Below are 25794 nucleotides of genomic sequence, written 5' to 3' on the forward strand. Positions count from 1 at the left end.
GAGGTCAGGGAAAAAGGAAAAGAATTTACATTTTCCAAAATATTTATAGCATCTCTTTGTAGTGACAAAGAACTAGAAATTGAAGGGATATCCATCAAGTGGGAAAGTGATGGAATACTACTGCACCAAAAGAAAATGATGAGCATGTTAATTTTTTTTTTTAATTTGGAAAGAGGAGCAGCTAGGTAGCTCAGTAGACAGAGATCTAGACCTGGAGATAAGAGGTTCTGGATTCAAATTTGATCCCAGACACTTCCTAGCTTTGTGACCCTGGGCAAGTCACTTAAACCTAATTGCCTAGTACTTGTTCTTCTGTCTTAGAATTGATACTAATACAGAAGGCAAGGGTTTAGGAAAAAAACAAAACAAAACTTGGAAAGATCTACATGCAACAATGGAGTGAAATGAGTAGAACCAAGAGAATACTATATATTGCTACAGAATTAATATTTGAAAAATAATTTGTGAATGTCCACCTCCAGAGAAAGAAATGATAGTAACACAAAAGACATAAACATATATATATATATATATATCTTTTATTTTTTATATGTACATATCTTTATTTCTGTGGTGCATGGATGTGAAGAAAAGGTTGAGATATCTGATAATAAATGTTATTAAAAATAAAGTATAAAAATTTTTATCTACATGTAATCTAGAAAAATGTTTTTTTTTTAATGAAGGACAAACAACAACTCACCATCATATAATTTATCTTCTATTCCAACCTGTCAATTCCATCAAACATTTGTAAAATGTATGTCAAAGCAAGTAGACCTGCTGGTATAACAAAAAGATTTTAGGAATTATAGTACTAAACTCAAATAATTCAAGCATCTTGTTTTTCCTGCTGAAAACTGGAACTTTGGTCATGTCAAAACTCAAACATTCTCTATTGTCAATCATGTTTTCTTAATTTAGTAGCTGACTAATCAACAGAGTCGGGTTGTCACTGGTTCAGTTGGGAACAACTTTGCGAATTAATAATAAGTTCTCAAAAACAACTATGAGTTGACTTTTGTTCTCAGTGTATATTTTTGAAGACAGAGATTCCTATCTAAGAAAAAGCAAACAAGGGGGTCAGAGCAAGGAAAACTTAAAGAAAATAATTTTTTTTATTTTTTATGTATTATATATATTTAAAAAGTAAAAATAAAATAAAAAGGGAAGACTATTTTGAAGATGGCAAAATAATTTTAGAGCTGTCAAAAAGCACATGCATCGTACAAAGGAATATATGATGCATATAAATCTATGCAAGTTAAATGAAAAAGGTTGGGAGGTATTTGAATACAGTCAGAGCGCTTGGTCCATTATAAGTAGTAAATTTAAGTCTAGGCTGTTCCATTGAAAACCTCTATATTTTCCCATTTTTGTCTCTTTTCTATCTTTGGGGTCAGATCCCTGCCTTACTAATCCTATTTCCACAAGGTTCTCTTAAGTCCTTATCAGTCTCCTTCAGCTTGTGCATGTTATGAAGACTAACAGGCAGGGCAGTGCCATCTCCTCCCTGTCTGGCATCAGAGGGCAACAAGCTTCTGCCAGGTGACAGCCACTGAGTCTCAATTGAAGCCTGAACGTGAAACTTCAAAAAAGAAAAGGAAGAGCATCAGGTAACAATTTCATCCTCTTCTGGTCTTGGGTCTGTATTGGGAAAAACTATAAAGAAAAAGGAGAGAAAAGACTGAGAAATGGGAGAAAGAGATTTCTAGATCTCAGAGAACTATTCAGAGCTTAACTTTAACCTGTTCTGTTTCATGGATGCCTTTGACACACTGATGAAACCCATGGACCCCTTCTCAGAATGCTTTAAATGAATAAAACATATAAAATCAATTGTGCTCGGGTATCAAAGCTAAAGAGTCCATCAAGATTTGGGGGACCCTCTGCATTGAAATTTCTTGTTGTTGTTCAGCTGGTTCAGCTGTGTCCAACTCTTTGTCACCCCATTTGGGTTTTTCTTGGCAAAGATACTGGAGTGGTTTGCCATTTCCTTCTCCAGCTCATTTGAAAGTTGAGGAAACTGAGGCAAACAGGGTTAAGTGACTTGCCCAGGGTCAAGCAACTAGTAAATGTCTGAGGCCAGTTTTAATTCGATAAGTCTTCCTGATCCAAGTCTAGCACTTTATTCACTGTACCACCAACCTGCCTCTTCTGTATTGAAATATAGGTACCAAAACATTTTTTTAAAAAGAAAAATTGAGAAATCCAAAGGTGAAAACTATTGCCTGTGAGAGCAGCAAAATGGCTCAGTGGATAGAAAGCCAGACCTGAAGATGGGAGATCTTGGGTTCAAATATGAATTTAGACACTTCTTAGCTACGTGACCCTGGGCAAGTCACTTTACTCCCATTGCCTAGGTTTTACCACTCCTCTGCCTTAGAACCAATATATAGTACTGATTCTAAAATGGGTTTTTTTTTTTAAAAAGAACTCCTGCCTTCATTTTAATTATCACCAATTTTCTAGCCTTAAGGCTAAAACTAGCTCATTCAAAATCAGATAAGTTTAGACTACTTAGCATAAATTTCTAGTTATTTTAAAACCTATGTGGTATTAAATATTCTCTTCAGCAAAATGCTTTTAACTTAGATGACTTTTTTATTTACTGAAGTTCAATTTGTTTTTTTTTTTTAGTGAAGTGGAAAAGTTAGAAAACAAACCTGAGTCATTTCCCTCTGCTCATTTGTTTTTTTCAGCTAGATATTCATATTACTCCCATGACCCCAACATGGAATCTAGAAACCCCCAAACTTGAAGCCTAGTAAGATCTGAAGAACCCCAAGTTTATGGGTAGTTTGTAAGTGGAGACCCCAAGTTCATCCCAGTTCCAGTGAGAGTTTGCCCCGAGGGAAGTTTCAGATTTAGCTAGTCTCAGGCTGAACAATAGCTCCAAGGTAAGTGAAAGTCCTAGGAAAGGAGGTTTCCCCCCTTCCCAGTTTGGTTTTCCTTTAGATATGTTTTCTAGAAAATGTGTTTAGGGGACCTTAGTTAAATTTGCCACTTTTCTTTGGACAGGTACTTGGGGAACAGATCGCAGGAGGGTCTCACTCCTGTTAACTTGGAAATAGCACAGAACCACCAAAGTAGGCAGAAAAACCAAGTCTTTAATCAGGAAAGGGATAAAAGTCCAATATTTAGCCCTTTACTCGGGTACAGGGTTTACACCCTGGACTCTGGGGATGTTATTCCTGGGAGTGCCACCGCGCTAGATGACGACTCCAAGGAGCAAAGGAATTTGGGGGACTTAGATACCTTTTGGGACAGGGAAATATTGACATTGACATTATCAGGGCTACAAAGAAATGGGTGTCCAAACTATAGGGACAGGATACTTTCTAGATTGGGAAAGGAATCCTAGCTAGAGACTGGGGTGTGAGGGAAGGAGCTACTTACAAGGGATACTAAAAGGATGGCCCCAGCCCAGGTGTGGATCTTCTAGGGAAAGGGTCTCTGATACAATGGGGAAGACTACCTAAGACAAAAGGAGTACTTAGCATGTGCTTAGCCCCACCTAACTGGGATTGTCATTCATCTTAAGGTCCATTATTCAGTCTGAAAGTGCTAACCTGAGATTCCCTTCAGGGTAGATTCTCAGGGGAACAAAGAACAACTACAAGCTTTGGGATCTCCAACTTACAAGCTAGTCCTAAAACTTGGGGTTCACCAGATCTTACTAGGCTACAAGTTTGGGGGTTTCTAGATTCTACGTCGACACTCACAACTAATACCCTCCCAAGTTCTTTGTGTTTGGGGTAATCAGGGAGAACCCCATGATCTGCTGGATCACAGTGTTGGCCATACACTCTGGCCTCTTCTACGGAAGCCCCACTCAAGTACAAGGCCTAGGCTGTATTTAATTTTTGTTATTCCTTCCCATATCAGATCTTAAATTTCAGATCAAAGAGACTTAGTATGAGGAACTACTCATGTCCTTAAAGAAAATCAGGAGAGAGCTCAAAAGAGCTTTCAAATGAGATTATTTCTAAGGGTAAATAAATGAAAAATTACAGAATTTGAAAACTAGATAGTAAAACTAGACAAGATGGGGACCTCAAGCTTCCCCCCTCTCAGAAATAAATAAATCCAAACAAAAAAAAAATAAGACAATGTTGTGGGGGGCTTGAGGTGAACCCGTGGGGTTCAGGAAAGGTACCTTTTGCAAGAATGCAAGACTCTGAAACTTAGTTTAAAAATAAAAAGAGGGGCAGCTGGGTAGCTCAGTGAATTGAGAGCCAGGCCTTGAGAACGGAGGTCCTAGTTTCAAATTTGGCTTCAGACACTTCCCAGCTGTGTGACCCTGGGTAAGTCACTTAACCCCCATTGCCTAGACCTTACCACTCTTCTGTCTTGGAACCAACATACAGTATTGATTCCACGACAGAAGGTAAGGGTTTTAAAAATAAAACAAATCAACAATGTAAAGAGAAATGTATTAATTGAGAAGATAATGTTGAATCTGGCCAGGAGGGCAGCATAGGTGGAAGCCTTCCTCCTAGCCTGGAACAGCATGGATGGAAGGCTATTTCTTGGGAGGACAGAATAGATGGAAAACTGTCCCACAGAATTCTGGGGTTTTTAATACTCTATAAAACAGTGAAGATGTGACTCTAGAGTAGTATGCACTGAGATATGGGGTGGGGGAAGGTTTACCTGAAGGCATAGGGGGGTGATCCTTCTAGTTTAGAAGACAGATGGATGTCTGAGATAAGACTTGATATCAAAGAGGTGCATCTCTCCATCCATCTCAAATCTAAATGACTGATCCTAGGAGGAGAATCCTCTCAGGGTCTTATCGGAGTTATCAGAAGTTTGGGGTTAGGAGTCACAAGTATGTAAGAGGCAAAGGAATGTCCCTGCTTATAGTTTGCCTGAAACACTTCTGTAGTTTGGGGGAACAATGCCCATGCCAAAAGAAGTTAAAGAGGTAAATAGAACTTCAGAATTTGAGAATTTTAGGAAAGCTAAAAAAATTCCAGCTTCCCTTCATTTCAAGGGTAAAAGCAATTTCCTTTATTTCCCCATGTGTGTCTCTTTTAATATTTCTTAGCAAGAACATCTTCTAATTGATTCTATATATGCTAAGCTGCCTAGCTCTCTCTCTTTAATTGTTTTTGACTTTTTTCCATGACTGCTTTTGACTCATTCAGATGTGATGCAGGGATAGCTGGGAATCTCAGAGACATTATCTTGATGTTCACTTGGACAAAGTGAAAGCTATTGGCAAAAGTAATTGGTGAATATTGTTTTCTAGTCAGGTCTCATGAATGACTTGGATTTTTGGCATGGTATTAAGAGTAATCTTTTGCCTTTATAGAAAATGCTTTATTTTCTGCCATTTTGCTTAATGTTATCCACTCTCCGTATTTGTACAAATTGTTTTCTAGGAGACCATTACTGTGATATTTGGGAACAGGACAGCTGCTAAGATGGAAAGACTCCAGGTTGACATAGAAACACATTATGCTGAGGTGGTTGTTGAAGTGGGAAGCGTCACTTTTGGGGAGGAGTATAGGAAGCGCATGACCGACAGTCATTTGAAAAGGACGCAGAATTCTAAAATCATCCGAGCCATATGTGCACTGTTAAATTCAGGTGGGGGAGTCATTAAAGCTGAAATCGAAAACAGAAGCTACAATTACCAATGTGATGGACTTGGTCAAGATTTGGAAACGTCCTTTCAAAAGCTTCTGCCTTTGGCTTCACAGAACTTCCTTGACTATCTGCAACAGGACCATAGTCTTTTTATTTTTGTGAAACCATGGATCATGAAGGCTGTCGGCCCCCAAATACGCATTTGTAGCTTGTCTTCCAATATATTCCAAAGAGATGTAACTTGCACTGTCAACCTGACTGCCAGTAGGGCATTAGAACTTCTAAAGGAGAAACAATCTAGAATCCAAAGAGGAAGGGAGAATCTTCCAATGTGGCATCCCAAGAAAGTTCTTGTGAGTGAAATTCAGGAAGAGGAAGATATGAGGGTTTTTGCCTCTGAATTTTTCAAAAAGGATTGGCTTTTGTACAAGGAGAAACTCAACTTTACTGAGTCAACTCACGTTGAATTGAAAAGATTTACAACCAAGAAGATTCTGCCTAGGATAAAAGATATGCTGCCCCGTTATGTTTCTGCATTTGCAAATACCAAAGGAGGATACTTAATTTTTGGGGTGGATGATAAGACCAATGAAGTATTTGGATGCCAAAAAGACAAAGTACACCCTCTCCAACTTCAAAAGGATATACAGTCCTGCATAGAAAAACTGCCCATCTTTCATTTTTGCTCTGGAAAGCCAAACATCAATTTCACAACTAAAATCATCGATGTATATGATAATGATTGCCTATATGGTTATGTCTGTGTAGTCAAAGTAGAGCCTATCTGCTGTATTGTCTTTGCAGAAGCCCCAGATTCCTGGATCATAAGAAATAACTTTGTTGAAAGACTGAAGCCTGAGGAATGGGTGTCCCAATTAATGGATATTCACCCAGGTAAAAGGAAAAAAAAAACAAGTTTTTATCCAGTCCCCTACCTGATGAAACCCACTTCCTAAAGTTCTATTGTGGGCATTTGGGTAAAAGCTCTCTTTCTAGTTCCCTGTTTTAGACCCATAGGACTATATCCAGATTTTGGATCTTTCAGAACCAAAAGAAGTATCTATCTCAGTAATGCTGGGAGAGCTGAGTTGGGTTCTAGCATCACTTTTCCTTTCTGTTTATCTTTGGTGGAACCAGTCTAATATAGTGTCATTATCACTGACCTGGGTTATAGAGGGGAAAGAACATTGGCCTGGTGTCAGAAGACCAGGGTTCACATCCCAGTTCTGCTACAGTGTCCAAGGGACCCTGGACAAGTCATTTAATGTCATTGGACCACAATTTCCTCTTCTGTAAAGTGAAGAGGTTGGATTAGAGAATTTCTAAAGTCCCTTCTACCTCTATAGCTTTGATCCTTTGATATTCCTACTCTACTATGTAGCCTCCTAACAGAACTCTGTCTCCAGGATCTTCTCTCTAATCTATTCTTCATGCCACTTCTGGATTAATTTTCATCATACAACCATTCCTCACCTCAAAACCCTTCAATAGCCTTCTTTTGCTTGTGGAAAAAAAAGTCCAAACTCCTTATGCTGACATTCTTCTTACCTATCCAGCCTTATCTCCTACCCTCATCTATATACACTATGCTTCAACCAAACTATCCCTTATACATGTCGAGTACTTTCCTCACCTTGCTCACAGAGCTCCCATTCCCTGGAAATGACTATTCCCACATCTCTGCTTTTTGAAACCCTATTCATTCTCTGCAATCCAGCTCAGTAACCACCTCTTTCAGAGAGCCATTCCTCTCCTTCCCTCTCCAACTCAACAGGACTTTGTACTTCTCAGTCATTAAAATGATTTTGATATTATATTACATTGCATATTTGTGCATGTGTCATATCCCCTCCCCTCCAACTATACTGAAAACTCTAAAAAGGCATAGGTCAGACAATGTCTATTTTTATCTCTCCAAGGTCTTTGCTCATAGAAGACATTTAACAAATGGTTGTTTGATGAATAAATGAATGAATGAATTGGATCTCATTAGCAATAAATTTGGGGGAAGGTGGAACTTTTCTAAAATATCTTTTTTTATAAGTTAATGTCTTTGTTCCTCAGGCAAAATATTTTTATTAATATTCTTCCCCAACTCATGCAATATTTTGAGAAAAATTATAAAATAAATTCTCTCTGACTCTAGACACCTCCTAGCTGTGTGACCCTGGGCAAGTCACTTGACCCCCATTGCCTAGCTCTTACCACTCTTCTGCCTTGGAACCAATATATAATATTGATTCTAAGGTGGAAGGTAAGGGTATTTTTTTTTTAAATCAATTCTCATTGACTCTGAGGAAAAAAAAATACAATTATTCCCAACCAAAAGGACATTTTAATAATGTCTTTTGCATTCATGCTTTTTAAAGCAATACTTCAGAGTGTTCAAATGGCTCAGTTGTCTCATGCATGTGGATATTTCCAAAGCTACCTTTCCCTTCTGCTAGTTGGTGCTTGAATCCAGTTATAGAACCAAACTTCAGTCCAACTCTTTTTCTTCCATTCTGTTCAACTCCATAAATATTGAACTTCTACTCTTTGTTTCTCCCAAGAGCCCTTAGGAACTGTGAGGGGGATTAAAAATTGAGTAAAGTTACAATTCCTGCCCTTTAGAAGTAGATATTGTTATGGAAGGACAGCAGAAGAGAAAATAAGACATCAATAAGAAGGTTAATTATAGGATCATAGATTTAGAGCTGGAAGAGACCTTAGAAGTCAGCTAATTCAACCCCTTCATTTTACAGATGAAGAAATTAGAGTTAAGAAACTTACCCAAGGTCATACAAGTTGTAAGTAGCAAAGCTCAGGTTTGAACCCTGGTTCTCTGACTTACCCAAGGACATGCAGGGTCAGTGGCAGAGATATCCAAAGTTCTAAATGCTTTCCTCTATGTCTTTTTATCATCATGAATATAGGTATGTCCCCTGGATATCTACATTTCCATCTCTGTTTTTACTGTGATCTCCTTTTCTGATCATGAGTATTCTTAGTGATATTTAGGAAAAGGCATTTTAAGTCAATGCAATTTCTTATTAGAGCATCAATTCTGAAAATAAACTCTGGAAACAAGTAACTGTTTATATCATGAGAGCATTTGTGTTTTTTTGTTTTTCGTTTTCTGAAAAAATTTTTTTTGAAGTAATGGTAATTTTCAAGTGTAAGTAAGCATCCTTATTCTAGACATGTACATGGAATTTTAAGGCCATGATTCCCAGTCTTTTTTTTTTTGAGTCACAACATCCAATTATTGTTTGTTTGATACCAGGACACTTTCTTTCTACCATCATCAGCCCCCCCAAAGCACTATTAACTAAAATTAATTCCATTTGAGTTAAAACAAACTATACTTAGTATTATTTTTTAGAATGTTGCAAGACCTCTTGAAATAAAAATGCCTAACCCAGGGTTGGAAGTTAGAGCAAGACAGTGTTTCAGTGGTAAATATATATTCATTCATTCATTCAGAATATATTTGCTAAGCACTTGGTATCAGCAAAGCCCAGAGTGAAGAAGCTGGGTGGAGTGAGTCAAGGATAAATAAACCATAATCTCTGCCCTGGAAGAGTAAGGAAGATAAGACCTGTACCAGGATAAATAGACTAAAATTTTAAAGGGTAAGTATAGAGGAAAAGTACAAGATATTTTGAGAAAAAATTAGAGGACCATATTAGTTCAGGAAAAGTAGACAGCTGTTCTTGTGGTATGCTTTTAGAGGCTATACATCCTAAACCTAAAAAGATATCCCTTCCTTCTATTGGTTGATGTTGTAAATTCCTCATTGGAAGACCAGACTTTGGTCTAAATGCTTTTCTCCCATTTAGTTCAGCTCAATAAATAATGAGTACCTACTCCTGGTTAGGGCAGGTAAGTGATGAAGGAGGTAGTGCTTTGAGGTTGGAATCAAGCAAACTCATCTTCCTAAATTAAAATCTGGCCTCAGACATTTAGTAGCTATATGACCCTGGGCAAGTCATTTAACCCCATTTGTCTCAGTTTCCTCATGTGTCAAATGAGCCAGAGAAGGAAATGGCAAACTGCTCCAGTATCTTTTTTTTTTTTTGCCAAGAAAACCCCAATTAGAGGATTGCACATAACTGAAAAAAAAAATACTGAACTCTTTGTTAAGCAAAATACTCTTGGGTTTTTATGAGGAATACAAACTCAACTGAGATTACAATTACTGTCATTAAGGAACTGATAATCTTGGAGGAGAATGGATTGAGAGATAAGACACCAAAAAAATAAGGTAGTACACGATAAATATTACTAAGGAGGTTCTATAAATATGCAAGCATCACTAGGAGGGGTTAATATACTAACCTTTACTAATTTTTTTTTAAACCCTTACCTTCTATCTTGGAGTCAATACTGTGTATTGGCTCCAAGGCAGAAGAGTGGTAAGGGCTAGGCAATGGGGGTCAAGTGACTTGCCCAGGGTCACACAGCTGGGAAGTGTCTGAGGCCAGATTTGAACCCAGGACCTCCCATCTCTAGGCCTGACTCTCAATCCACTGAGCCACCCAGCTGCCCCCTACTAATTTTTTTTTTATAGTTTAGTGTGATTGATCTTAGAAAACTAAAGTCCCAGAGTTGGATGGAACATCAGAAGCTATCTAACCAACAATACCTGAACAGGAATGTTTTCCACAGTATACCCAATTGGTAGTCATCCCTGCACAGTTTCAATAATACAGAACTAACTTTTTTCCAGGGAAATCCATTCTACTTTTGGACTTTTCCAATTGTTAGGAAGTCTGTTCCTTCTCAGAACCAAAATCTTCCTCCCTGGAACTTCTATCCTTTACTTTTAGATCTACTTTCTGAAGCCCAGCAAAACAAAGCTGTGCCCTCTTGTATGTGATAAGAGTAAGTGACTAGCCCAAAGGCGCCTCCCCGGTAGGATCTGAACTCAACTCCTTTGACTCTGCATCCAGCATTCCATTCTCTGTGCCACATGCCTCTAAGATCCTATGAGAAGTCCTAAACTTCCAGGCAGAGTGGGGAATGGGAGGGGGAGACTGATATAATACAATAAGTGCACCTAAGAGGAGTTCAGAACGTAACAAGGGTAGATTTTCCAATAGTGGAAAAGGGAATAAAGGGATGCTCGGTACTGAAATAACTTTACATTGATTTCTCAAGCTCCTCCTGGTTTGACTCAGGACAATGACCTTCCGCTGGGCTTATGGGAAACTGATCCACTCAGAAGATCAACATGTTCACAAGTCTGGCATTATAAGAAAACTCTGCAGCAAAGTTTGCTTTCAGGTATCTACTTTTGCTTTCATTTAGTGGGACTGTCTGGTTTCTACCTGTAAGGAAAAGACTGGGAACAAACTTCTGAGCAAAAGGAAATTTATTGTTAATGCACATCACCTACAAACTCTCAGTTACCTGAGACCATGAGCTTTGAACTGGAGACAGAGGCAGAGACAAAGACAGAGGAGAGAGGAGAGAGAGGGAGAGACAGCTGATAGAGAGAGAGAGCTGATATAGATATAGATAGAACTAATATATAAATACCAGAGCAAGATTACATAAATTCAGTTCAAAAGATGTCTGCCAAGTGAAGCATCTTTTTTGGCAAAAAATGTTGTTCCCCCCTCCCCCCTTTGGAGACATGGTATCCTATTCAGACATGAATTTTCTACCAAGAAGGTCAGATCTTCCTGCCAAGGGTGGACACTTTCTTAACAAGAACGTCTGAGGTTGTTCTTAACAAAATGGACAGATCTTGTCACCTCTCACACCCTTCGGTTCCACAGCTGATAATAATGAGGATAGTCAAGATTATTCTGCAGCTTCAGAACCAAATGAAAGAACAGCCACAGAAACTCCAGGACATATTCCAAGAGATTGAAAATATGCACAAACTTCCATTGGCCAAGATATAACTACAGGGAATTCTACTGTTAATTTTAAGCATACTATAATTATTGATTACTGATTCTACACAATTACTCATTGGAATTATTCCTCACCATTGATTATTGCAATTTATTATTTAAATACTGATTATCTAATAGAAGCAGAGAACATATAGTCATACAGAGCATAAAATAATGAACATAAAGTGTGAAGTTGCTTAATTAGATTATCTTTTACATATCTTAGGACAAGGGAAAAGAGCAAACAGCAATTTGTTCTAACCTTTCCTTTTGGAGAAAGTCAAACACAATATTTAATATTCGCAGCGGGGATCAGGAGAGCCTCTGCTTGGCCAGATTGGGACACTCCCAAGTAGCCAGACTTGAGCTCTGGATCCTTGCCAAGGGTTACTCACCTTTAGCACCCAGGGCAGAGAACATCTCCAACATGTGCTGCAGTTTAATCTCATCTATTTCCTCAAGTTTTTGTAATCCTCTCAATATCAGTCTTTTTTTTTTTAACCCCTACTTTCTGTCTTAGACTCAATAATAAGTATTGATTGGCTCCAATAAAGATGAGTGGTAAAGGCTAAGCAGTATTTAATAGTTAAGAAGTATCTCCATCCACTGAACCACCTAGCTGCCCCATAATGTCAGTCTTTAGAGGTAACTGTTTACCTGAGTTAACAAACTCAGAGGGCTTCTTTCCTTTGCACTGAGTTAGAAATTGGAAAAAACCAAACTGACTTTATTCCATATTTTATTAAGTGATCCTGATATCAGCTTGCTTATTGCCATGATCTCTCATTCAAATAACTCTCAACATGGTCTGCCATCACTGTGTAAGATTGGGCTTCCCTTATTGAATGGACTTTATTCTGATTTTGAAGGCTTTTTCTAGGACACCCCACTGTCCTACTCTGTGGAAAGGTGTAGCAGTCCACCCCTAGCTATGAGCAAGGGGAACAGTTGGTATGTACAGATTGCCTTAGAAGAGAACATGCTCAGTCTTGAGCATGCTCAGTATTGCACATGGCTGGGAAGGCCTCTGACCCTTGACCCCAGCTTCCCCCAGGTTAGGCGGGAACACAGATTTCTTTGTGCTCACCTGGTTAAGAGAAACCACACCTATACCTTGTCATTAACCAATGAGAATCATCCCTATGTACTATGTATATTCACATATCAAAGACTATATTTAGCCCAGCAAGCTCCGCCTCTCTCTCTCTCTCTCTCTCTCTCTCTCTCTCTCTCTCTCTCTCTCTCTCTCTCTCTCTCTCTTTCTGGCTAGCTGATGGCTGTCCTGGCAGGAGCTTGGCCTCTGGCCAAGCTCCATCTTTAAATCTTCTCTATCTCTCTTTCATCTCTCCGACTTGTGTGGTATTAAATGTGGATCTCTGGACTGGGTAAAAGCCTTTGGAGTGGCTTTTGATCAAAGCCTTTGATCAAAGCTTGGCTGTGGCTTATGGAAAATTAATAAAGACTCATTCCTGCCACCTCATATCTCTAATTTGACTCCATCATCCCCATCGTGGTATCTAAAACTTCTATCCTGTCTCTATCTTCCTACCTTAAAGTTTCTCTCCCCTCTGAGGAAGCTTTAAAAGGCTTTATAGTTTCTCCAGGGCTCTTGGCCTCTTCACAGTTCTAGAGATGTGCATTATTCCTCATCAGTAAAAACATGCTTCTAGACCCCAAAGGGTTGGGATGAGAAAGCAGCATCATTATGTTTTGGTGTCACTGTCTTCTCTCTATGCAAATCCTGCCAGTAGTGAAAGAGAGCTTCTCCTCCAAGAACTATGCGAGGAGTGATATTTTTAATATGGTGCTAAAATAACTATGTAGTTTGGTGGCTAAAAGGAATTCCATTTCCGTGATATTGTGAAATGTAAATGAATGTTGTTTTAGATCCATTCTGAAGAGAGAACTGCTATTCATTTATTATTCTGTATGCTTCAATCTTTAAATCATTGGGTTCAAAACACATTGAACAACTTGATAACTTAAAAAAAGAAAAAGTCCAAATGCATGCCTTCCTTTTGGTATGCCACAATGCTTTTTTTAATTGAAAATTTTAATTAATTAATTAAGAATATTTTTCCATGCTTCTATGGTTCATGTTCTTTCCCTTCCCTCCTCCCACCCCTCTCCTGTAGCCAATGAGCAATTCCACTGGGTTTTACAAGTGCCATTGATCAAGATCTATTTCCATATTGTTATGTTTGCACTAGGATGATCATTTAGGGTCTACATCCCCAATCATATCCCCATCAATCCATCAACCCATCCCACAATGCTTTGTAACCTATTTCAATTCTTTGAATTTGCAGTGACTTCTCAGGAGATAGGATTCAAGCCAGAATCGCTCTGCCAGGAGCTATTCTCAGAGCACTATGGACTAGAGAAGTTAATGAAGAAGATGACCCGTCACTTTTCTCAGGGGATCTTGATATTTTCAAGGAGCTGGGCTGTTGACATTGGCTTAAGAAAGGATGACAGAGTCCTGTGTGATGCTCTCCTTATCGCAATTAACAGTCCCCCAATTCTTTATACCATAGTCAGGGGCTCCAATCAGATGGATGGGTTTGAATATTCCAGATATACTGCTCTCCAGCTGAAGCAGAAACTGGCCAATGTGGGGCGTTACACTGGAAAAGTGTGCATCATTCCCCAGTTGTTGCACCTGCCTGATCCTCAGAGTGAAATCATCCCAGTTCGGAGCTATTATCCCCAGGCTTATGTTCTTGCTATAGATTATGAATTGGAAGACTTGCTGCAATCACTTGTAATGGTCTTGCTCTGCTTCACCTCTCTTTTGAGTGACCAGCTTGGGTGCCAGTTTGTAAGTCTACTTGCAGGCGACCAATCTAAACTGCTCTCCAAAAGTCTCCAGGAAACCAGGGAGTTATTTATCCTTTGCTTGCCAGGAACCCGGAAAACTGCCATGGTCATAAAAATCTTGGAAGAGATTAGGAACATCTTTCACTGTGAAGCGAAAGAAATTCTCTACCTTTGTGAAAACGACTCCCTGAGAGAATTTGTAAGGTAGGAATTTCCTGGGTAATTTAAAACTGCAACCAGCTAAGGGAAATAAAATCAGAATTAGTCACTTTTTGTAGTCAACCCTTACACCAGTTAACTAAATACTGCCCAGTCAATTCAATTTTCCTTTTTATTCTATGTCCTGATACAGCTTCTGGGTAAGTAAAGAAATACAAACTGGGGGGCAGCTGGGGGGAGGGGGCTCAGTGGATGGAGAGCCAGGCCTAGAGATGGGAGGTCCTGGGTTCAAATCTGGTCTCAGATACTTCCCAGCTGTGTGACCCTGGGCAAGTCACTTAACCTCTATTGCCACTCTTCTGCCTTGGAACCAATACATAGTATTGATTCTAAGACAGAAGGTAAGGGTTTAAAAAAAAAAAAGAAATATAAACTGACATATTCCATTTCTAAATGGTCAACTGATAGATAATAGGTGTATGTTTAAATAGCCTTTAGGTTCTTCTGCTCCTCATTGTTATTAAAGTTTGCATATGTAATCGATTGTTTTTGACATGGATAATTAAAGTATTGATTAATTTTTTCAGGCAGGATAAGAACAGAGAAAGGCAATGTTAACTGGGAAAAAAACAAAGAACTATTAAGTAGTTAGAAAAAAACAACTCTTTTAAGGAAAGGGATTTAGTGCTTTCCTCAAGGCCTCCACACAGAGACCCTGGTTGCTCTGGTCCCTGACCCCTTGGGAAACCAAGGGATGGGGAAATATGATTGATTGACATTACCATAGCTACAAGGAAATGGGAGTGTTCAAACTATACTGACTGGACACAATCAAGCTAGGGAAAGGAATCAAAGTTAGAGGCTAGGGTGTAAGAGAAAGAGCTACTTACAATGGATTCTAAAATGGTGGTCTTCTTGGGAAAGGGTCTCTGATACAATGGGGAAGACTACCTAAGACAAAGAGGGTCCTTAGCATCTGCTTAGCCCCACCTAACTGGAATTGTCATTTACCTCAGGTCTATTTTTCAGTCTGAAACTGCCAGCCTTAGATTCCCGTCAGGATGGATTCTCCTGGGAATAGGGAACAAGGACAAGCTTTGTGGTCTCCAACTTAAAAGTTAGTCCTAAAATTTGGGGGTCACCAGATCTTACTAGGCCACAAGTTTGGGGGTTTCTAGATTCCATGTTGACAGCAAGTATTCTAGTCTTGCTAAAATATGGAGTACAGGAGGGGAGTTGTAGGGGAAAGAGCTAGAAAATGAGGTTGGAGACAGATTATAGAAATACCATTCCAGGAGTCTCATTTAAAAAAAAAAAAGGTTGGTAAATACTTGGAAAAGCTTCCAAAATGTTGGGCTGATCCTCTGTGTTAAAGATATGGAGAGTAAGAATAACAAGAATTACAGAGAATAAAAAGGTATGAACTGGAAGGCATACCGATGAAAGGAATACCTGTGTCCCCATCAATGGACATTATATATCCATTGAAGCATTTTTAAAAAGCAGTAGGTGCAGTGCAGCTAGGTAGTGTGATAGATAAAACTCCAGGTCAAAAGAGAGGAAGTCCTGGGTTCAAATTTGAACTTAGTCACTTCCTAATAGTGTGACACAGAGAAAGTCACTTCACCCCAATTGTCTAGCCCTTTCCACTCTTCTGTTTTAGAATTCACACTAAGACAAAAGGTAAGCATTTCAAATAAGTAAATAAAAGCAGTTGGAGCTACCAAAAGTTTATCAGCTATTTCTGATGTGCCTCTGGTAGCAAGTGAAGGGTAAACCAAGAATGAGGAAGGGGGAGTGGTTAGGTCTATCACTGTAGTCCATGTCAGAAATAAACAAGTGTCTGATCCAGTGTGGATGTCCTGAGAATGGAAAAGAGAAGACAAATGTGAAAGATATTGCTGAGGCAGATTCAATAGGATTTTTCAGCTAGTCAGATCTGGGAGCTGAGGAAGAGATGATATACCTGTTTCATGCCTAGGTGTCTTGGAGAAGGCTGCCATTCCCAGAAAGGGGGAAGGTATGAGATGGAGGAGTTTGGGTCAGGGAAGATGAGTCAATCAATATCCCACAAGTTGAGTTTCAGGTGATTGAAGGACATCCAGACAACCAAATCTGGCAGGTGATGACAAACACCACCTAGTAAGGTAGTTCAGGAAGGAGGTCAGATATCTAAGGTAGATATCTAAACTTGAGAATATCCTGCATGATCACTGAAGGCACCAGAGTAGAGAAGGTCATCTAAGGAGAGATGGGAAGGAGAGACAAGAAGAGGGTTGGGGACCCAGCTTGGGGTCAGCACGTCAAATGCTTCTGAGAAGTCCAGGAGAACTGAAAAAGATCACTGAACTGACAATTAATGGGTTGTTGGGGACCTTGAAGAGGGTTATTTCTGTAAAGTGGATTCCAGCCAAATAGTAAGGGATTAAGGACTAAGTAGGTGTGAGAAAGCAAAGTTAGAGAATGTAGATGATTCTTTCTAGAATTTTGACTGTAAAGGAGATAAAATATTTGAGTGGAGTATCAGAAAAAAAGATAGAATATGGCTTAAAAGAGAATTCCATTCAAAGGAAAGGTTTGTGATAGGAGAAATTGAACATGTTTATAGGTCAAGACAAAAGAACCAATAGGGAGACTGAAGCAAGAGTTGTGTGACATAAAAATTTTGAAGGCAATAAGAGGCAATTGAAAAAAAAATATTGATTTGGTTTGCAACATTGCCCAAAAAATTGCTTTCTGGATTTGATTTAGTTCAGAATGCATCCAGTAAATGAGTGGGATTTTCTTCTGGGTTTTGCTTCTTGGCTTAATTCAAGTTTTTGTTAAACACACAAAGAAGCCTTTCCTGCTTCCCCTTAAAATCCTAATGGTGGTCCTCGGAAATCACCTCTTAAGTTATCCCATAAAGGCCTTGTTTATATTGTTTATATCTAGTTGGTCGATTGTTATCTCCCTTATTAGACTGTGACCTTCAGGAAAGCAGGGACCATTTATCCACCCTTCCTTTCTTTATATCCTCAGCACAATGTCTAACACATAGTAGGTACTTTCTAAATACTTGTTCACTTGACTGGACCCAAACCAAAGCCAAGGTAAACAAAAGTTCCCGGAAATCCAAATGCAAATCAAAGAATCTTAATAAAAGAGAGGTTCTGTGGGTCCAGGCAGGAGAGGGCAGTAGGCAGTCAAGAAGTACTATTAAAAGTGTTATAAATGATAATTACATTTCTGCAGACATCCACACCACTGCTGATGTCCAAACACTTCACTATCTCGTTATGATACTGATTTTTTTATCAAAAGCTTTTTTATTTCCCTATCAAAAATTTAATGGAGATTTTATTTTTCTTTATTAAAATTTGCTATACAAGAAAATACAAACTGGCTATGTGACCCTTGGAGGGTTCATTTAACTTTTGTTAACTTGGGAAAAACACAGAACTACTAAAGTAGTTGGAAAAAAAAAAACTAGTCTTAAATCAGGAAAGGGATAGGTCCAATAATTGGGGATACACAGAGCCTAGCTTCAGAAACTATCAGGGTCTACATCCTGGGGCTCTGGGAATGGGGGCATATCCCTGGGAGAATGCACCATCACTAGATGATTTCTCTGAAGAACAATAGAACTTAGGGAACGTATACTTTTTGGGAAACTGAGGACAGGGAAGTATGATGAATTGATTTTACCATGGCTACAAGGAAACAAGAAGTCCAAGACAGGATTATCAGGGAGAGTATGATGCTTTACAATGGATACAAAAGGGAAAGGTCCAGCCAAGGGCTGGGCTTCCTGGGAAAGGACTTTGATACAATGGGAGAAACTGCTAGGACAAAAGGGTCATTTGACTTAGTTCTACTAAATTTAGATCCACTAGGACCATAAAGTACCTTAAGGTCTATTATTCAATTGGCTAAGTCTGAAACTTCCCTGGGGTGAATTCTCTAGGGAACAGGGGCAGAATTGGGGTCCCCAGATTTCAAGTTAATATTTATAATCCTCCAAAACTGTAAGTTGCTGATTTACTTTAATAGAAGGAATTTCCTCACCAAGAATTAATTGCAGCAATAAAATTATAGCTTTGGAGTCTCAAAGACAGGATGAGATGAAATGGGCTTTAATTTATCTACCAACAGATATCATTTCTTATTACACACCTACTATGACTCAGGTTTAGGTTAGGGGTCAAGGATAGAAAGATAAAAATAAGTTTCTGCTCCAAGGGAGCTTATTTTCTCTCTCTCTCTCTCTCTCTCTCTCTCTCTCTCTCTCTCTCTCTCTCTCTCTCTCTCTCTCTCTCTCTCTCTCTCTCTCTGTCTATATGTTATATTAATAGTATTTTATGTGTAATATTTTTTTCAATTACACATAAAAACCATTTTTTAAACCCTTGGTTTCTGTCGGTGTTAATTCTAAGACAAAAGAGCAGCAAGGAGGAGGCAGCTGGGTAGCTCAGTGGATTGAGAGTCAGGCCTAGAGAAGGGAGGTCCTAGGTTCAAATTCAGCCTCAGACACTTCCCAGCTGTGTGACCCTGGGCAAGTCACTTAACCTCTATTGCCTAGCCCTTACCACTCTTCTGCCTTGGAGCCAATACACAGTATTGACTCCAAGACAGTCTCGGACGGTTAAAGAGGGAAGGTGAGGGTTAAAATAAAAAAAAAAGAGCAGCAAGAAGTAGGCAAACAGGTAAGTGACTAGTCCAGGATCACACAGTGAGAAAGTGTCTGGGCTATATTTGAATCCAGGTCTGGCATTCTATATACTGTGCTGCCAAGCTGCCTTAAGAACACATTTAAACATTTATTTTCTAAAATTTTTAGTTCCAAATTCTCTCCATCCCTCCTTCCTGATATGGTGAGAGTGTTATACATGTGCAGTCATTGAAGACATATTTCCACATTGGCCAGTTTACATTCTAATCACAATCTAAATTTAACTTAGATGGAAGGGGCTGGCCAATAAGTGTGTCCAAAGTAAGAATGAGTTACAACAAAAAGTACAAAATCATCTCCCGTAAATTTTCAAATTATATGTCAGGTTTGCAGATTTCATTACCTAACACCGAATTGACCAAGAGAGGAGAGCTTAACATTTCTCCACATGGTCAATTGTGAAATAAGAACTGACTTAGTTTTTTAACTTACCCAAGGACATGGTGTGAATTATAATACTGTTAACTGAAAAAAACTAAAAACAAAAAACAAACCAGAACTATTAAATAGTCATACAAATCCCTCTTTAATTAAGGAAAGGAGTTGAGTGCTAAAATGTTGGCTTCCTCACAATGCTGAGGCTACACACCCACGTAGAGTACCCAGACTCTGGCAGCTCCAGGCACGAAACTCTAGGTGACAACACCAAGGAAAAAAATTATTTGGGGAACCTACACACCATCTGGGGGATCCAGGGGCAGGGAAAGATGACATTGCCAGAGCTACAAGGAAATGGGAGTGTTCAAACTCTACAGACAGGATACAATCAAGCTTGGGACAGGAATCATAGTTAGAGGCTCTGGGGTAAGGGAAGGGGCTGCTTACAGTGGATACTAAAAGGGTGGCCCCTGCCCAGGCGTGGGTCTTCTTGGGAAAGGGTCTCTGATACAATGGGAGTTTGAAACTGTTAGCCTGAGATTCCCTGCCTTCAGGATGGATTCTCCCAGGAACAAAGACAAGTTTGGGGTCTCCAATTCACAAGCTAGTCCTAAAACTTGGAGTTCATCATGTATTATTTAGAATGTATACCCTGAACTACATTTCCCACAACTCCCTTTTTCCTTTTACAATCTGTGCGGTTATTTGGTGTTCACTTTCCATTTCCTCCAGGATGACTCTCTCACTCCTAGAAGTTCTCTTGGGGCTGGACTGGCATGGAGGAAGGGAGTAGCTGGCTAAAGTGGCTTTTCTCTGGCTTTACTTTTCCCTTTGATCTAAGTTGATTTTAATAAATAGTATTAAATATAATAGTTTCAGTAATGTATATTAATTTTAATCTTTACAATCAGATCTTAATGGCTACATGTTTGGGGGTTCCTAGATTTCACATCAACAATATGAAGTAATTGCCAAGAAGGAATTGAGGCTCTGAGCTTTTAATTTCTGGTTCAGACAGGTAATTAATGAATAGTATTCCCTCTGTTCATGTGGTTAACACTGTATTTTCTGTTTTACACTTCTAGTCAACAAAGTCCCTGCCAAACTGAGACCCGGAAAACTTTCATGAGGTCAGAGTTCCCAAAGATTAAACACATAGTAATAGATGAAGCTCAGAATTTCTGCAGTGAAGATGGAGACTGGTACACAAAAGCTAAGAACATCACTCACCCCAAAGATGAGAAGGCAAGAAGGAAGAACCCTCACCAAGGGATTCTGTGGCTCTTTATAGACTCTTTTCAAGCAAGTCATTCAAGAGTCAGTGGCCTGCCACTTCCCTTAATGCAATATCCAAGAAAAAACATCACTAGAGAGATCTATCATGCCCAAGAAATAGCAATGGTCATGAAACAAGAAATGAAGATGATCAGAGAAAAAAATCAACCCCAAAACATGCCTCCCGAGTCATTGGTATTGTTTAGGGAAGATCTGTATGAAGATGCTATCCAGGCTTACACTCTGCGTGGAATATGTGAAAGAGAAAGAAATTTGACCAAGGAGGAAATGGCAAATTGGGTGGTAAGAAGATGTCAGATTCTCTTCCATAATGGCTATTCTCCTAAAGATATTGCTATTTTATACAGCAGGAGTGAGGACAGAGAACACTACGAGTTTATTCTTCAAAGAACCATGAAATCGATCAGGACCCACAGGACAACAGAAGTCGGATTCAGCAGGGCATCTGATGTTTTGGGTAGCAAAATCATTCTAGACAGCATCCAGCAGTTTTCAGGCCTGGAGAGGAATATTGTGTTTGGTCTCATTCCATTCTGTCCTGGACCTGAGGTTCCCCACAATCTCTTGCTCTGCTTTGCATCAAAAGCTATTAAACACCTCTATCTGCTCTATGAGAAGGAGGAGCTGTGAAAGATATAAATTATATAGACAGTCAATATCGTCAGAATTTTGAAATCATTTAAACCTTTTGATAAAGGAAATAGGAGGCTATTTTACTCCTTGTTTTACAAATGAAGAAACTGAGGCACAGGAAGATAAAGCACAGGTGTCAACATGGGATCTAGAAGCCCCCAAACTTGTAGACTAGTAAGAGTCAATGACTCTACCCAGTTTACTTAGCTTAAAGGTGAAAGTCTCAAGTTTCATCTTTTCACTTGAGTTTCTCCCTGAGGGAAAGTCCAACTTCACAAGTCTCAGACTAACAATAGAGTAGTTTAAGTGGGGAGTTAAGTGTTAAGTTAAGAATTAAGTGGGGAGTCTTAAAGTAGTTTAGGTGGGGAGGGTCTGGTGTGAAGTATCTCTTTTGGTCCCAGTGGTTTCTCCCCTGGGGCCAAAACCCATTCTTCCCTTTTGTGTTCATTGTAAAGCATCAGCCCTTCACTGTTATTCCTCTCTGGGACTCCTTATTTTCCTTTGTTACCTTGGTAAAGTCAATCCACTATCCCTCTTATCCTCAGTCCACAAGCTCTCCTAGAAAGGTAATAAATTTTCCCACTTAAATGGCTCTTCAGAGTTGCAATCTAGTGAGGTGTCACTCCCAGTGATGTCCCCAAAGTCCCAGGGTGTAGACCCTGTAAAAGTTTTGTCTTCAGATTCTGAGTAAAGGTCCAAATTTTGGGCTTGACTCTTTCCTGATTAAAAACTTGGTTTTTCTAAAATATTTAATAGTTCTTTTTTTTCCTTCAGTTTAACAAAGGTCACAGGGCAAATCCTTGTTGGAGCTAGAAATCAAATTAGGTGTCTGGAATTCGAATTTCTTAATCTATTTCTGAAATTAGATAAATTTCAAGCCATTTCACCCAGAATACTTCCATAGCTTGATTTAGAAGTTTTGGGGTCATTCCTCAAATTCAATCTTCTCATTTTACATATAAAGAAAAAGACCCAGAAAGTTGTAAACTGGTGAGAATCCAAAGAATTGCAACCCAAAGGGCATTAAGATGATATCATCCTGCTTGCCCTCTATCCTGAGGCTTTCAGTTACTTCTTTCCATCTCCTTTGCACCAAATTTTCTTTGTGTTCACTGAATATATTTTCTATTTATGTATCTTATACATGGTTCTCCCCAGTGGAATGTATGCTCTTTGAAAGTAGAGTCTATTTCATGTCTGCCTCTTTATCCCTGGCTCATAAGGAATACTTAATAAATATTTATTGAATGAATGAATGAATGAATGAATGAATGAACACATAAGACTCAGTTGAAGGATCTAGGGTGTTTAACCTAAAGGAGAGGAGACCTAGGAGGACATGATGACTATTGTTATGGGCGGGAAAGGATACCCTTGGGGTTCAGGAAGTATACCTTTTGCAAGCATGCAAGACTCCAAAACTTAGCTTAAAAAGAAAAAAGAGATTTATTAATTTAGAAAGTAATGTTGAGAGTGGCCAGGAGGATAGCAAGGTAGAATAGCAATATGGGGAGCAGTTTTTGGAAGGACAGCATGAAAGGAAAGGCTGTTCCCCATGGGGACAGCATGGATGGAAAGGCTGTCCCCCAGACAACATCAGTTCTGGGGTTTATATACTCTTTAGATGCTATGTCCTGGTGTGGATGTGATCTAGAGTGTTATACCCTCAGGCATTTGGTGGGGTGAGGTGGTCATCTGACTGGGGCCTGCCTGGAGGCATAAAGATTCATTTCTTTGTCTACCTTAAATCTAGAGGATAAAAGAGGGTAAACATCTCAGGACCCTTGGTGGGGTCATTGGGTGTTTCTAGGTTAAGAGTCACAAGGATGCAAAGGCAAGGGAGTTTCCCTGGCAATAGTTCCCCTGGGTTTCTGGGGTTCATTGCCCATGTCATCTCCCCCCTCTCCTAATATGTAAGGGAAAAGGGATGGTGGTCTCTGTATTCTGTAACTTCTTCACAGCTGAGAATGGGCATAGAGTTGTCCCTGCATAACGTTAGGAGAGAGAGGTATTGACTGTAGGCCGTGTCCAGAGCATCAGGCTGGGATGTTTGCCGAGGTTATGGTGACATCTGGCATCTGGGTGACTCCCATGAGTGCTTTTACCCTAGAAGCAACTAGAGAGATGAATCAGAGAATTATGTGTCCAGCTGGCTGGGTATGCATGATTTAAAACATAGGAGAAGACCCAAAATTTAAGGAAAGAAATAGTTATGATCAGGTAGTTAAGAGCTAAAGTAAAAGGGGTTGAAGATAACAGGGAAGGAAAGGCTGTGGGCACAGGGTCTTAGGGACATGTCCTCAGTGAATTCCTGGGTCCTAGATAGCTGGGAATCTGCTTGGAAATGTGAAGGATGTCCAGCAACTGCTTCCCCTGATGGGCAGATAGGTCACAAGGGGAGAGTCAGCCCCTAAAATAGAAGTGTATAAACCAAGACTGGGGCAAAAACTAGAACAACAGATAGAAACAGAGAATAATACACTATAGTACAATAGCAATTGGCATTATACATTTGCATTTGGGTATCTTAGCCAACAGACTTCTTCAGAAATTATCTTCGGACAGGAATAGATCACTTTAGGAAATTGGATTCCTGAGTTGTTTGCAGTTGATATGTGATGTTTCTGTTAAAGAATATCCTTTTGTGTTACAGTTAAAAGAGTGGTTGCCTTAAACTGTGACCGCAAAAATATGGTTTGAAGGCTTTGAATTTCCAAAACTGTAAAGATAATTTTTTTGTGTCTCGATTTTATATTAAAAATAAAGTGGTCACCATGAGAAAAATTCCCAAATATGAAATATACCCAAGTCAGCTGGGTTTTTATGGAGATTTTAATTAATACAAATTAAGTAATTAATGAAAGGGAGAGAGAGAGAAAGAGGAAATAATGAGAAAAAGGCTAGGCCAGCCTAGGCCAACCTAGGCTTAAGCCTTAAGAGAGAGATCAGTCAGTCTTTAATTCACTCACCACAAGATTTGTCCCAAGCAAGATTCTAGTGTTCAGAGAGACCCACCAGTTCAGCTCCTCAGTTCAACTAAATTCAGCCACCGAGTTCTCCAATTCAGCTTTTGGCAAGTTCCCTCTTCAGAGAGAGTTCTCTCAGAGAGAGTTCCTCTCTCAGCTTCTGACCTCCTTTTAAAGGGAATTTTCTCCTATGTCACCTCCCCTAAGTTCTCACATCTACCAAACACAGTAGACACTTTCACAGGACTGACCATTCTTAATTCACACCTGAGTAGTCTAAACTTTTGAGTAATTCACACCTGAGTAGACTAAAACCTCACACCTCTTTTGTTAAGGCTTGTCACTTACAAGTTTGCAAATTGCCTGACCTTCATAGGTACTTAGCACCTTCCTAAACATAGACTTAGCTTAAGGCTTTTGCTTCACTATAAGTATTAGTTAAGTACTTTTTCATTGTTCAGTAAAGAGTTTACAACTTTATCTTCCCCTAAAGTATGCTTAAGTATAGGTGGAGTAGAGTTCTCACATTCCTGACTAAGTCCCTTCATTGTTTAAAATGGGGAATGGTCTTAACCAAGTCTTCTGAAGTAGGGTCTGAGAATTTTTAAGATTCACATTTGCAAAGTACACATTAACTATAACATCTATAAACACTTGAGTAACAATATTTTACAGATGAATTTCTTTACTCCAGATTCTGGGGAAAATTCAGGAGAGCTTTGAGCTATTCCAAGCTCAAGATTCAAACTTCAATTAAGGCTGCAAATACAAGCCATCAATGAATAAACTTCACCTACTTCTCAAAGTATGTTCCCTAGCAGGTCAAACCTAATAGGTTGTTTGGGAAATGGAAACTTTAGTTTTCTAATTTGTATTATATGCTGATTATGGGAATTGTCACGAAGGAAAAAGGCCCAGAAGGGAAAATATCTCCTCATGTCACAAAGGATACAGTGAGTGGCTTCGTGTACCAAGCAAGGCTATCACTGCCATTATTGTTTCACTCAAGGATCAGCAGCCTAGATGGTCAGGAAAATTCAATCCAAAGTGAGCCTTGGGCTGCCTTCTCTATAATCATTCTAGGACTTTCTCTCTCCTTAGAGCACTTGCCACTGGATCCCAGAAGCCTTCTTTTTTTCCTTAAAGGACAAGTCTCACCCATTACAGCTCAGAGAAATTCTACTTATCAGCAGTTTAAAAACAAATTTCCATACCCTCAAACAAGCTTTTCTGACCATTTGTCCTCTCTAAGGATCCCTTAAAGCCTATGAGTCTACATTATAGCAATTATTCTTACATATTTTGGCAATAATTAATTTATCACAATTTAGACATAAAACCTGAA

General features: G+C 39.2%; 1 protein-coding gene across 1 annotated transcript; it reads left to right on the top strand.

Moving 5' to 3' along the window:
- The first annotated feature begins 1441 nt into the window (after window positions 1-1441).
- Window positions 1442-24252, top strand: SLFN14 (protein). Its single transcript, XM_007485514.3, has 5 exons — window positions 1442-1616; window positions 5391-6492; window positions 10741-10866; window positions 13796-14510; window positions 20640-24252. Exons 2-5 carry the CDS (start codon window positions 5433-5435, stop codon window positions 21478-21480), a joined length of 2742 nt encoding a protein of 913 aa, XP_007485576.1. The 5' UTR covers window positions 1442-1616; window positions 5391-5432; the 3' UTR covers window positions 21481-24252.
- The last annotated feature ends 1542 nt before the right edge of the window (window positions 24253-25794 follow it).

The sequence above is a fragment of the Monodelphis domestica genome, chromosome 2, assembly GCF_027887165.1.
Source record: "Monodelphis domestica isolate mMonDom1 chromosome 2, mMonDom1.pri, whole genome shotgun sequence".
Classification (NCBI taxonomy): domain Eukaryota; kingdom Metazoa; phylum Chordata; class Mammalia; order Didelphimorphia; family Didelphidae; genus Monodelphis; species Monodelphis domestica.